The sequence below is a fragment of the Salmo salar genome, chromosome ssa04 (genome assembly GCF_905237065.1).
Source record: "Salmo salar chromosome ssa04, Ssal_v3.1, whole genome shotgun sequence".
In the NCBI taxonomy this organism is placed as follows: domain Eukaryota; kingdom Metazoa; phylum Chordata; class Actinopteri; order Salmoniformes; family Salmonidae; genus Salmo; species Salmo salar.
The window spans coordinates 12,970,918-12,984,086 of NC_059445.1; the positions used below are offsets into that span (position 1 = coordinate 12,970,918).

Here is a 13,169-nt window from a genome sequence, read left to right on the forward strand (position 1 = left end):
TTAAAAAAAGTGAGTGTCATCCCAGATCAAGTTTGCACTAAGGCTAAACCACACCTAAGACAACCATTTTACAAAAATTGCTGCCAACGAAAAATGTTTGTTGTTGATGAAACAGTCGGATGCCCTTGGATCCAGGGCTTATTCCGTGTGCCACCGTTCGAGACAAAGACCACGCTGCTCCGACTGACCGTACCGATTCAGAACCGTCTAGCCCACGTCTGAGCCGTGCAATACAACGTTTTCCTTTAAGAGGGCATTTCATTTTCACTGTCCGTTACAGTTACTAAGCAAACCACTCATCAATACTGCAGATCCAAACTCTTCAACTGATCCCATTTGCTTGACTAACCAAGAATCACACACACACACACCATGACTAGTATGTTCCAATGAGTCCTTTCTTTAACATAATAACACATCTCTGGGACATTTAACATTAAAACTTCAGGCACCCGTTGTCTCTCTAGTCTCTTCAAAACCCAAGAGCAGATACTATAAACAAATGCACAACTTGCAGCACATCATCTTAGGTAGTTGAACAGTACTTATGGGAGAGTGAAATGAGCACCAGAAAAACGTTATAATCCTGTGAAGAACACGGCAAAATCTCCTGGCCTCGGTAGGTAGAGTAGATCAATTGGAGCTGGAAGCAACACCGGACACCCCGACCTCAACTCACTAGTAAGACTGGAAAGATGAAATAGAAGGCACCATCATGCTTTTATAGTCAAGTTGAAAAAAAAAAAAAATTAAATCATACAGTGAACTATGATTTTTGCTGTACATTTATTATGTTCCTCCGTACACTTGACGGGGAATGGAGGGAGAAGAGGGGGGGCCCAGTTTCACAGTTCTGGCAAGTGTAGGGAAGGGAAGAAAAATGCATGAAAAAAAATAAAAAAACTATCAACAAAGAATAGGGAGCGAGTCTCCACAAACATTATCACCACCACTCTCCTATTGGTCAGCTTGGTTTGTGTCTGTGGACCATCCTTTTATTTCCCCGTTCGGTGCAGTCCAGGAACTTCGAGCTTTTTATTAAATTCATTTAGGAAAATAATCATTCTGTAGATTGGTTTGTTGTGCCTTGTTGTATTCCAGCAGTAATTGAAGCATAGTTATGGGTTCGCAGATGAAAGATGTGAGAGAAAAGTATATTGGTCACAGTAAACAGGCCTGAAGTGGAGGCCTGCCTTGTCACGTCGTTTAGCTTTGAGACAACAGTAGATGTCTCAACCAGCTGTGTTCCCAGGATGTCAATGTAACATGACAAAAGTACCCATTAGTGCATATTGATGAGTGCATTATGCAATTTGTTTTAAGCAGTGTTCTTTGAAAAGGAAAAAACTAAATGCAAGCCCCCCCCATAGCAGGAAATTCACCTCATGCTTTCCCAACAGTAACGGGCAGAGAACTCCCACATATAAAATGTGCATTAAGAGGGGTTTCGTGACGTAGTGCCCCGGTAAGTTGAGGCATAATAATCTCTATTCCAAATGATGGGCTGTATTATCGTAGGTAAAAGTCTATCAGTCCCTCCTCCTATAACGTTGCAGATTACTCCTGGTTGCTTTTCCTCAAATTTACAAATTAATGTTTGTGAATTCTTGACAACACTGGAAAAGGACGCTCAGCTCACAGCTAAGTAAAGCGAAAATGCAAATTTTACGTTTGCTCATTTTTGTCTGTCACATCAAAGAAGAAATAGTTGACAGGCTGTGTCACATTCCAAAGCCAAAAATACTTTTTTACCGAAACGAAAAACAAACAAAAGTATATATGTTTATACATGTAGATTTTTTTTCGTTAACGAGAACGGTAGAAGATGAAGAACGTGGTACTACTTCCGAACTGCAGGTGGCACTATCAGCGGCGCTGGGTGGTGAAGCGGCCCTCGGCGGTTCCTCCTGCTCCTCTTCCAGAGCCTAGGCCGGGCTTGGGCGCACCCATGCCGCCCCTGGGTGGGGGGCCCCTGCTGTCACGCATCATCCCGTTGCCGGCCACCATGCCTCCTCGCGGGCCACCGGGCCCCCTGTCGCCGCGTCTCCCCATGTCTCTGCGGTCATCTCCTCCGCCACGGACCTCCCGCTCACGTACCGCCCTGGTCTTCTTCTCCTCTACGTTCAGACGCACCTCACCGCGGAACATGATGGGCTACAGGACAGAGGAGACCGTTAATACAGGACTGGCAGGTGATAGGGGACCTTAAGAAAATACCCTTTTCACAATCCTTCTCATTCACTGGTTTGCACACCATAAAACCCTATTGTTGCATCTTAGGTTGTATCGATTGTGTTTGTGGTTTTCCTGCATAGGAAAGTCTTGGGCAGGCCTCCTAAGTGTTTTCGGGCCACCTATGTCCAAACAGCCAAAACAAGAGCCCCCAATATTTTTTTTTTATTATGATCCTTGAGAACCAACAATCACCAAAAATAAGAGTCAGGGAGAATCAAATACCAAAATTGATACATTCAGGAGTATTTTTGTCAGAGCATGGGAACCCCATTGATTTTGTTAGAACGTTTGAGACTCAGATAGCATAAGCCAAGCTGAATGTTGCCTCTGCGGACAACGGGAGGGCCTCAAACTTCCAGTCAGCACCCCCCCCCAGCACCATTTTGATCCAGTAAAACCTTGAATACTCAGTCTCCTATAGCTGAGATTCAAACTAAGGGAAAACGGGCTACAGATTTGGGGATTAGGATACTGTGCAGAAAACCCATGGGTAGTGATTTACAACACCAAGCCGTGTGCCACCAAAACACCAGTGTGAATGAGGGGGATAATGATGAAGTTAGTACTTGCCCCCCCTACCTTCGCCCCCAGGATTCTCTGGACAGGGTCAGAGTCGTCGAAGACCACAAATCCAAAGTTGGGCAGCTTTCCTCCGACTCCCTTGGTGTTGATCCTCAGCTCCACTACATTGCCAAAAGCTGAAGGAAGACATTTTAGTTTTCAATTCCAAATCCCGAAAATCATACATTGTCCTCCTGCTACGTCATCTGGAGTTTAACTCGTTAGTCACACCTTACCAAAAGGATAGAAGATGTAAACTGTTCCAAATGCACAAAATTCTATTGATACTTTGAACAACAAGAAAATGGCATGGCTAAATAACCATTCATGTGTACGAGTGCTTACTCATGAAGAAGTCCTTGAGCTCTGCCTCGTCAATGTCATGAGGGAGGTTGCCCACAAAGAGCTGGTGGCTGTCTGGGTACCGGATGATCCTTCTGCTGTCCATCTCACCAGGGTCCGCCTCGCCCCGACCTGCAGTCAGGAGAAGTCATTAGCTACCATCTGCACCGTCACTCTGTACCAACACTGAAGAGAGCCCATTTAGTACAAAGTCACAGCTTTATTACCTTTGTTGACAAAACTGAAGTGGGGTTTCCCAGTTTGTGATTCTGAAGGTGCAACACCATCTAAGTGACAGAGACGTGCACACATTGACCCAGGTGTAAATAATAAAGACTAGAACAGAAGTGTGAGCACCCGTAACGTTGGTGACATGTTGAGAACTAAGCAGACCTAAAACCAAGAGCATATTGCGCGTGTAGACAGTGCGTCTATTGAAAAACACACTGCCATTAGGTCCCACTGGTCTTACCAGGTCTGGATGCTCGCTGTACGAAGGCTGGTCTGTCGCGGGGGCGCTGGTCCCGAGGTCCCCGGAGAGGGGCCGTCTGGCTCTCAGGTTTGTTCTCCGCTCTGGGCTGTAAAGGAACGCGACACACAGAGGAGATGAGACCTACTTGACCACAGACAACACTCAGCCCAGACACACACAAGACACGGGGGGGAGCGGTTACCTGTGAGCTTGGTGCTTTAACAACATGGGGGGGGATTCCAGAGGAGGGTCCTGTACCGCTAGGAGGCAGGTTTTTACTGGTCACCGAGGCCCAGGAGAAGGTCTGCCAGGAATTCAGTCAGAATTCAACCGTGCCAATCAGTAGAACACAGTACAATATACTTTCCTTGTACAATTTTTGAAAGGCAGATATCTTGACAGTAATCAGTGCAATAGTGCTAATGGCACCCTATTCCTTCTATAGTGAACTTTTGTCCAGCGAGAATAGCAGTGGGATTTCAGATGCAACCTGCATGTTATAATGGTCATAGCACCGTTGTACCAGGAGAGTGGACCAACCTTGGGGGCCTCCTGGGTGCTGGGTGGGGACTCTACGGGGACCGGGGAGGGGGCCTTCTCCTCCAGCTCCTCCATCACCTTCTCCTCCACGTCGGGCTTCAGCTCCTCTACCTCGGGCTCCGGTTCAGGCTCGGGCTCAGGCTCTGGAGCCGGCTCCTCCATGGGCTCCTCAACACCATTGCTAAATGAAGCAGAAATCAGTCAAGTTTTCTACAGCTGTTGACCTAGATGTACCTTATTATAAACTCAGATACAAGCTCAATATGATTGGATTCGGTCACATTTCTTCTTGACACAAATATGATGCAACTGTACACTCACTGGCCAGTTAATTTGGTACCCCACCCCGTTCATGAAAATGGACCGCTCCTACAGACAGTGAGTCATGTGGCCTGCTAGATAAAGCAGGCAGACAGGCATCCAGTTACTGTTCGATTGAATGGGCAAAACGAGTGACTTAAGACTGCTCGTGGTATGATCATTGATGCCAGGCGCGCCGGATCCAGTATCTCAGAAATGGCCGTCCTCCTGGGATTTTACCACACGACAATGTCTAGAGTAAACCAAGAATGGTGCGACAAAAAGAAAGAAAAATAAACATCCAGTCAGCGGCAGTCCTGTGGGCAAAAACAGCGAGTTGATGAGAGAGGTAGAATGAGAGTGGAAAGAATCGTGCACGCTAACAGGCGGGCCACAACTAGATTAATAACGGCACAGTACAACAGTGGTGTGCAGAACGGCATCTCGTTGATCCTTGTCACAGACGGGCTATTGCAGCAGACGACCACACCGGGTTCTACACCTATCAGGTAAAACAAAATGCAGCTCGTGGGCACATGGTCACCAAGTTTGGACAATCAAGGAGTGGAAAAACAGCACCTGGAGCATGACATCGAGTTCAATTTACTTGAGTGGCCTGCGCAGTCCCCAGACCTCAACCCAATAGACCAACTGGAATGGGCTAGACGGCAGTACATTCATGCTGCGAACAATCCACAGCAACTGTGTGATGCCATCGCCATCAGCATGGACCAACATCCCTGTGGAACGTTTCCGATAGCTTGTTGAATGCCCCGAACAATTCCGGCTGTTCTGGAGGCAAAGAGCAGGGCCGACCCAGTACTAGATGGGTGTACCAAATAAACTGTCCGGTGAGTGTACATACCAACTGTATGCCATGTTTCCTTATTGTTTTTTAATGCAGTGCACTACCTGTACGTAAACTCAATTTCTCTAAAACAGATCATTAAGTACATCTAGTCACCATTAATCTAAACATCATTGTCAAACTGGCATGGTGGTCTCCATGGCATAGACTTACATGACAGGGTGAGGCTCGTAGTAAGTAGTGCTGTTAGGACTGTCCTGGAGTGGCTCTGGGGATGGCTGTCTCTCCTCCTGCTCCTCCTCAACCTCCTCTTCAGATTCTGAGGTATCATCGATTAACAAAACAAAGTTCACAGACCATAAACAACTTGACAACCAAATTCAACATTGAAGAGAATTTAACTGGACAAAGTGCAAAGTTTCTTACCCTCATCAAGTTCAGCCTCAGAGTCACCGAAAACCTCATCCTCATAGCGGAAGATGTCGTTGTGTACGTAGAATTTGTTTGCCACGGAACCCTGTGGAAATAGCCAGACAAGCTATTATTATTTGTGCTGCAATAGCTGAAGAAAATGTGCTTTTCCTCATAGTTGAGGTGCTTCATAATCAAAAAAAAAAAAGTTAAGAGTTGTTTTCAGTGGGCATAAAATGTTTTGAAACAGAGTGAACTGGGGAGGTACTTCCTGAACATTGAGCCCTACTGAACACAACGCAGGTAGTCGCTCCACTTCAATTCATTCTACTATTTTGTGACTGCTGAACACAATCCAAAATTCCGAGTGAGTGACAATTAAAATATGACAACTAGCCAATGCTTAGTAAAGTGTGTGCAGTGAGCCCCGCCCTTTAGCCTACCGTACTACGCACCTCTGGAGCGAGCACAAAGGTCTGCATGAACTTCCTCATTGGCTGGCCGTTGTTGGAGAGCTCACCCAGCACTTGGACCACAACGCCGTCAGTCAGCGTGGCATGGGCGTCCACGTGTCTGATCTTCGTGTGGCATTCTTGGAACTGCAGGGACAGGACCTTCTTGTGGATTTCCTGGGTAAGGTGAAGGAAGTACAGTTAGAAGTAAATCACAAGGCCAGGAGTGGTTTATAATAGAATCAAATTCCCTGAATTATTACATCACAGCACTTGGAAGGTTATTAAAAATATATTTTAAAATCTAAATTGTTTGAGATTTGCATGAAAAGCATCCCGAGTGAAGACTCTTGACTGTGCTATGTTTTTCAAAACAGGTAGTTGTCATCTGGATCTTTGATTTAGGTTATTGACACTTACCGCTTGGCCATACACCGCTTCTGCAAGCTTCCCGTTGGAGTCGAGTCCGCCATGAACATAGGAGGAGTTCCTTCCATAGAACCTGTCATGACAAAGCAGAGACATTTAAAGTCCTGCTGGCACAAGTCTACATAAAGCAATGGAAAGTTATCACATACTGTGGGCTATTCAATCTAGACAAATCGGTCAGTACCTGTGCAGGAAATCGGGTGCTTTGTTTAAGAGTGTGTAATATTGCCTCACAAACTCCCGCCCTACAAGCAGGGGACTTGGCTTCTCCATCACCATTTCTTTGGTAATCAATATCAAGTGCTGAAACAGAACGTTAACAAAACATATTTTAATCTTGAAATTAAGTAATACTTTGAAGTAACCTAAGAACATGCAGGTCAGCATTGCAGAAGGAAAATAAAGCCATGACAACTCATTCATATTGGACATAATTGAGGCAACATGTACAATATCAACCCTTAATATCAGAATGAAACCAATGGAAAACTGAGCAACTTATGAATCGTTCATGGAAGTTATTTGCATGCAAATTTCAGCTAATAGAAAATTGTGTACAGAAACTGGTTATTAAGACGTTGCTTTCTAGTTTTGAAATTAGTTGAGAATATGAAGACAAAGTCAATGCGTTCAACTCCACGACAATGCACCAAGTTGTTCGTGTTCACATTTTAAACTGATACATATTTATCGTTGCTAGTTGGCTAGCTAACTACCTACTTTGTTAGCACCCACTAGCGTGCAACTGCGCCATCATGTTTATCCACCCGGACACAAGAGGGGTACAAAGCATAGGTCGACTTCAACGAGACGTTCTCAGAAGAGTTGAGAGATTGTCTGAACATATGTTACTAATCAAATGAACAAATTAGGGTAATGTTAAATTAATTTGTTTGATAGTAGCCAGGCCTATTGTGACAACTGCGGAAGGCCTCCCACGACCTGGTACAGCCTCTGTCGTAGCTGGATGTCTATTTTTGTGTGGCATCGTCGAATCATTTCCCTGGCCTTGATACCAGACATAACAAATGTTGCTAGAAATAGTAGACCAACTCCATATGCTTTGAAAGAGGCCTCGTTTTATTTGGAAGTGTATTTAGCAAACTAGTAAGGGCAGCATACTTGTAAGGTAAACGAGGATTAGCTAGTTAACGCTGGCTTCCTACAACTAGGTTGGGAAAGTAGCTAGTTTGCTAGGCCAAATTGGGAAAACTCGCTAGCTAGCTCAAAGTTATCAATGCACGCAGTGTTAACCAAATAACATTACCCCCAATATTCGAATGTAATTTCAGTATACATTTTCATAAACAATAAGCACAGTTAAGCCCGTACCGGTTGCTAATTAAATTATAGTGAAACTGGTACATTAGCTAACGTTAGGCAGCTAATGGCGCTAAGCTAGATTTGTGGCGTCGTTGCTTTTTCTCAAGCTACCTTGTCTGACAACTTTGTTTACCCCTATCAGTTTTCCTTCGTGTATTAATATGCATCAACACTTTAATGATGCAAAGTCATGTGGCTCAATTTCATGAATAAGAAACGTTGAACAGCTAGCAACAATCACTTTGTAACTAGACAATACACATTGGTCTATTCTGACCGGCTAACACGCTCGTGCAAGTGCCTAAATCCTGGCACCGGCAGGCAGGGTTTTCTTGAACAGAGCTGGTTAGCAAGCAATAGTGTCGACACCAGTGCTCGTGTTAGCATTGCACATAATACAAAGGCCGACTGGCTAGGTATTTTGAGCTATAGCTAGTTAATAAATGAGAAAAAATAAAATTGAACACGGTAAAATTCGGGGTTTAGCATCACATGATACCATGACTGTTTTTCCCTTTAACTCAAATTGTCGACATGGAATTAATTGAAGACACATACTGTACAGTGAGCCAACAAAGACCTTCACTAACTCAAACGTTAACTTTTTCCCGAGAACAACTACAGTAGCTAGCCATTAATAAAATGTTAGTCAGATTAACGGTAGACAGTTTAGCTATTAATTTTTTTTTTTATTAAAAGGTAACTTACCTTTTGAAATACCTATCTAATTGAACACAGTGATTAAATAACTATGACTATAAACGATTCTGGTCGTCAAAGACTATACTCTGAAATATGAAGAATATTTCAGGTGTAATTTATAATATTTCTCACCCTCTACTGACAGACTTAATGATCTCTGCTGTATCAGAGATTGGAATTTAAAGCGATAGACTTCAAATTTATTGTCTAACCCCTGCAATCTAGGGCAGGAACCCCCGTGACAGTGGAGTAGCCAATGATATTTTTACACTGGACAACATTAATTGTGACGTAATTTGGTGTATTTTCCCGCCTGCCTTCCTGCCTAAAAATCCAGACGTTATGACGTCACAACGGGTTTATTTTGTCATAATATAATATTCTTTATCAGCGAACATTTAAAAAGAGATTCACTGTGACTTAAAACATATTTATAAAGAAAATCATGTTCATATAGTATGTTCTATACACTACAAAATTGAGCACTCTTTAATGCATGAGGCAAAGATATGTTTTATTCCTGACAGACAGCAGATAACTTGAAGGCTACAATTAATACTTTTGAATACAAAAACTGGAGGAAACCTAGAGCCACAGAAACAAGCCTGTCATATGCCTGCCAGTATCAGGAGACACACCTACAGTGCATTCGGAGAGTATTCAGACCGCTTGACTTTTTCCACATTTTGTTACGTTACAGCCTTATTCTAAAATTGATTAAATTGTTTTTTTCTTCTCATCAATCTACACACAATACCCCATAATGACAAAGCAAAAACAGGTTTTTACTGAAATGTCCCATTTACATAAGTATTCAGACCCTTTACCCAGTACTTTGTTGAAGCACCTTTGGCAGCGATTACAGCCTCAAGTCTTCTTGGGTATGACGCCTCAAGCTTGGCACACCTGTATTTGGGGAGTTTCTCCCATTCTCCTGTGCAGATCCTCTCAAGCTCTGTCAGGTTGGATGGGGAGCTATTTTCAGGTCTCTCCAGGGACGTTCGATCGGGTTCAAGTCCGGGCTCTGGTTGGGCCACTCAAGGACATTCAGAGACGTCCTGAAGCCACTCCTGCATTGCCTTGGCTGTGTGTTTGGGATTGTTGTCCTGTTGGAAGGTGAACCTTCGCCACAGTCTGAGGTCCTGAGCACTCTGGAGTAGGTTTTCATCAAGGATCTCTCTGTACTTTGCTCTGTTCATCTTTCCCTTGATCCTGACTAGTCTCCGAGTCCCTGCTGCTGAAAAACATCCCACCATGGTGCCACCACCATTCTTCACCGTAGAGATGGTGCCAGGTTTCCTCCAGACGTAACACTTGGCATTCAAGCCAAAGAGTTCAATCTTGGTTTCATCAGATCAGATAATCTTGTTTCTCATGGTCTGAGAATCCTTTAGGTGCCTTTTGGGGGACCGGCAGAGGTTGGAGGAAACAAGCCGGAGCTTGCCGAGGAGTCTTATTCTGTGCACACACCGTTCAAGTGGCGACGAATGCGGACACGTCAGGGACCAAAATAGGCCACCAAAAGCGCTGTCGCACAAAGGCCAGGGTCTGACGGGTGCCCGGGTGGCAGGCAAACCTGGAGAGTGGGCCCACTCCAGGACCGCGGAGCAGACGGCATCAGGAATGAACATCCGGTTGTCAGGGGCCCCCCCCCGGGGTTCGGCTGGGAACTCTGCACCTCACGGACATGCTACCCTATTGACCCGCTGCTGAGTGCCATTGCCAGGCACGAAGTGGGAAGGATGGTCTCGGGTTCCGGGAGGGAAGCAGGTCCGTGAGGTTATTGCAACCCCTATTACTAGCCTGTTCAACCTCTCTTTTGTGTCGTCTGAGATTCCCATAGATTGGAAAGCAGCTGCTGTCATCCCCCTCATCAAAGGAGGGGACACTCTTGACCCAAATTGCTACAGACCTATATCCATCCTACCCTGCCTTTCTAAGGTCTTCGAAAGCCAAGTCAACAAACAGATTACCGACCATTTTGAATCCCACCGCACCTTCTCCGCTATACAATCTGGTTTCAGAGCTGGTCATGGGTGCACCTCAGCCACGCTCAAGGTCCTAAACGATATCGTAACTGCCATCGATAAGAAACAATACTGTGCTGCCGTATTCATTCACCTGGCCAAAGCTTTCGACTCTGTCAATCACCACATCCTTATCGGCAGACTCAATAGCCTTGGTTTCTCAAATGATTGCATCGCTTGGTTCACCAACTACTTCTCTGATAGAGTTCAGTGTGTCAAATCGGAGGGCCTGTTGTCCGGACCTCTGGCAGTCTCTATGGGGGTGCCACAGGGTTCAATTCTTGGGCCAACTCTTTTCTCTGTATACATCAATGATGTCGCTCTTGCTGCTGGTGAGTCTCTGATCCACCTCTACGCAGACGACACCATTCTGTATACTTCTGGCCCTTCTTTGGACACTGTGTTAACAACCCTCCAGACGAGCTTCAATGCCATACAACTCTCCTTCCTTGGCCTCCAACCGCTCCTAAATACAAGTAAAACTAAATGCATGCTCTTCAACCGATCGCTGCCTGCACCTGCCCACCTGTCCAGCATCACTACTCTGGACGGTTCTGACTTAGAATATGTGGACAGCTACAAATACCTGGGTGTCTGGTTAGACTGTAAACTCTCCTTCCAGACTCACATCAAACATCTCCAATCCAAAGGTAAATCTAGAATTGGCTTCCTATTTCGCAACAAAGCATCCTTCACTCATGCTGCCAAACATACCCTCGTAAAACTGACTATCCTACCGATCCTCGACTTCGGCGATGTCATTTACAAAATAGCCTCCAATACCCTACTCAACAAACTGGATGCAGTCTATCACAGTGCCATCCGTTTTGTCACCAAAGCCCCATATACTACCCACCACTGCGACCTGTACACTCTCGTTGGCTGGCCTTCGTTTCATAATCGTCGCCAAACCCACTGGCTCCAGGTCATCTACAAGACCCTGCTAGGTAAAGTCCCCCCTTATCTCCGCACACTGGTCACCATAGCAGCACCCACCTGTAGCACGCGCTCCAGCAGGTATATCTCTCTGGTCACCCCCAAAGCCAATTCCTCCTTTGGCCGTCTCTCCTTCCAGTTCTCTGCTGCCAATGACTGGAACGAACTACAAAAATCTCTGAAACTGGAAACACTTATCTGCCTCACTAGCTTTAAGCACCAGCTGTCAGAGCAGCTCACAGATCACTGCACCTGTGCATAGCCCATCTATAATTTAGCCCAAACAACTACCTCTTCCCCTACTGTATTTATTTATTTTATTTATTTTGCTCCTTAGCACCCCATTATTTATTTCTACTTTGCACTTTCTTCTACTACAAATCTACCATTCCAGTGTTTTACTTGCTATATTGTATTTACTTTGCCACCATGGCCTTTTTTGTCTTTACCTCCCTTATCTCACCTCATTTGCTCACATTGTATATAGACTTATTTTTCTACTGTATTATTGACTGTATGTTTGTTTTACTCCATGTGTAACTCTGTGTTGTTGTATGTTGTCGAACTGCTTTGCTTTATCTTGGCCAGGTCGCAATTGTAAATGAGAACTTGTTCTCAACTTGCCTACCTGGTTAAATAAAGGTGAAATAAAAATAAATAAAAAATAAAAGTAGTCGTGGGGCTATAGCGGTGGGACGGTGCATCTGGCTTGACATTCTTGGATCCTGGCTGGTTTGAGAGGGAGAAGTTGAACCATGTGAACAGCAGGGCCCATCTGGCTTGCCTGGAGTTGAGGTGCTTGGCGGTGTGGAGATACTCCAGGTTCTTGTGGTCAGTCCACACAATGGCCTCCATTCCTCCAACGCCATCTTCACCGCGAGAAGCTCACGATTCCCCACATCATAGTTCCTTTCCGTGGCGTTGAGGCGATGGGAGATGAAGACGTTGAAGGACCTGCCGGACGTGGAGCATGTGTTCTTGAGGGGAGCGGGAGAAGACGAGGATGTCATCAATGTAGATGAAGACGAACCGTTTAAACATGTCACGGAGAACATCATTCACCAGAGCCTGGAACACAGCAGGGGTGTTGGTGAAGTCAAAGGACATGACCAGATACTCGTAGTGGCCACTGGCCGGGTTGAAGGCGGTCTTCCACTCGTCCCCCTCTCGTATCCACACCAGGTGGTAGGCGTTCCGTCGATCCAGCTTGGAAAATACAATGGCCCCCTGGAGCAGCTCGAAGGCCGAGGAGATGAGTGATAGCAGGTAACGGTTCTTAACCATAATGTCATTGAGTCCCCAGTAGTCAATGCACGGGCGCAGGGTCTTATCCTTTTTCTCCATGAAGAAGAACCCCGTCCCAGCGGGAGAGGAAGATCGACAGATAAATCCAGCAGCTAGGGAGTCCCCAATGTAGGTATCCATCAATGTAGGCGGCGTGGTGCTAGTTAATGAGGGGATTGTGTTGTTCGAGCCAGGAGAATCCCAATACCACTGGAATCAGAGGCGACTTGATGAGCAGGAACTGGATAGCCTGGTTTCCACTAGCACCACTATTACTGGTCTGGAGTATCCGTGACTGAGCATCACTTTGACATCACTGGCAGAGTTAACAGCTTTTAGTATTGTAT

The 13,169-nt window shown here is 45.3% G+C and overlaps 1 protein-coding gene across 5 annotated transcripts; it reads right to left on the reverse strand.

The window, feature by feature from the left end:
* Window positions 1–767: 767 nt before the first annotated feature.
* Window positions 768–8,821, reverse strand: LOC106602326 (ras GTPase-activating protein-binding protein 2). 5 transcript variants are annotated; one of them, XM_014194895.2, is made up of 13 exons: window positions 8,582–8,821; window positions 6,735–6,853; window positions 6,542–6,623; window positions 6,125–6,298; window positions 5,685–5,775; window positions 5,472–5,577; window positions 4,151–4,331; window positions 3,813–3,914; window positions 3,611–3,716; window positions 3,366–3,425; window positions 3,142–3,270; window positions 2,815–2,933; window positions 768–2,154 (listed from the first exon to the last, which is right to left on the reverse strand). In XM_014194895.2, the coding sequence occupies exons 2-13, from the start codon at window positions 6,827–6,829 to the stop codon at window positions 1,867–1,869; spliced, it is 1,533 nt and encodes a 510-aa protein (XP_014050370.1). In that variant the 5' UTR covers window positions 6,830–6,853; window positions 8,582–8,821; the 3' UTR covers window positions 768–1,866. The 5 variants fall into 5 exon arrangements, with proteins under 5 accessions (XP_014050370.1, XP_014050366.1, XP_014050364.1 ...); XM_014194891.2 differs by having other exon boundaries at window positions 2,806–2,933; XM_014194889.2 differs by having other exon boundaries at window positions 6,113–6,298.
* Window positions 8,822–13,169: the final 4,348 nt, after the last annotated feature.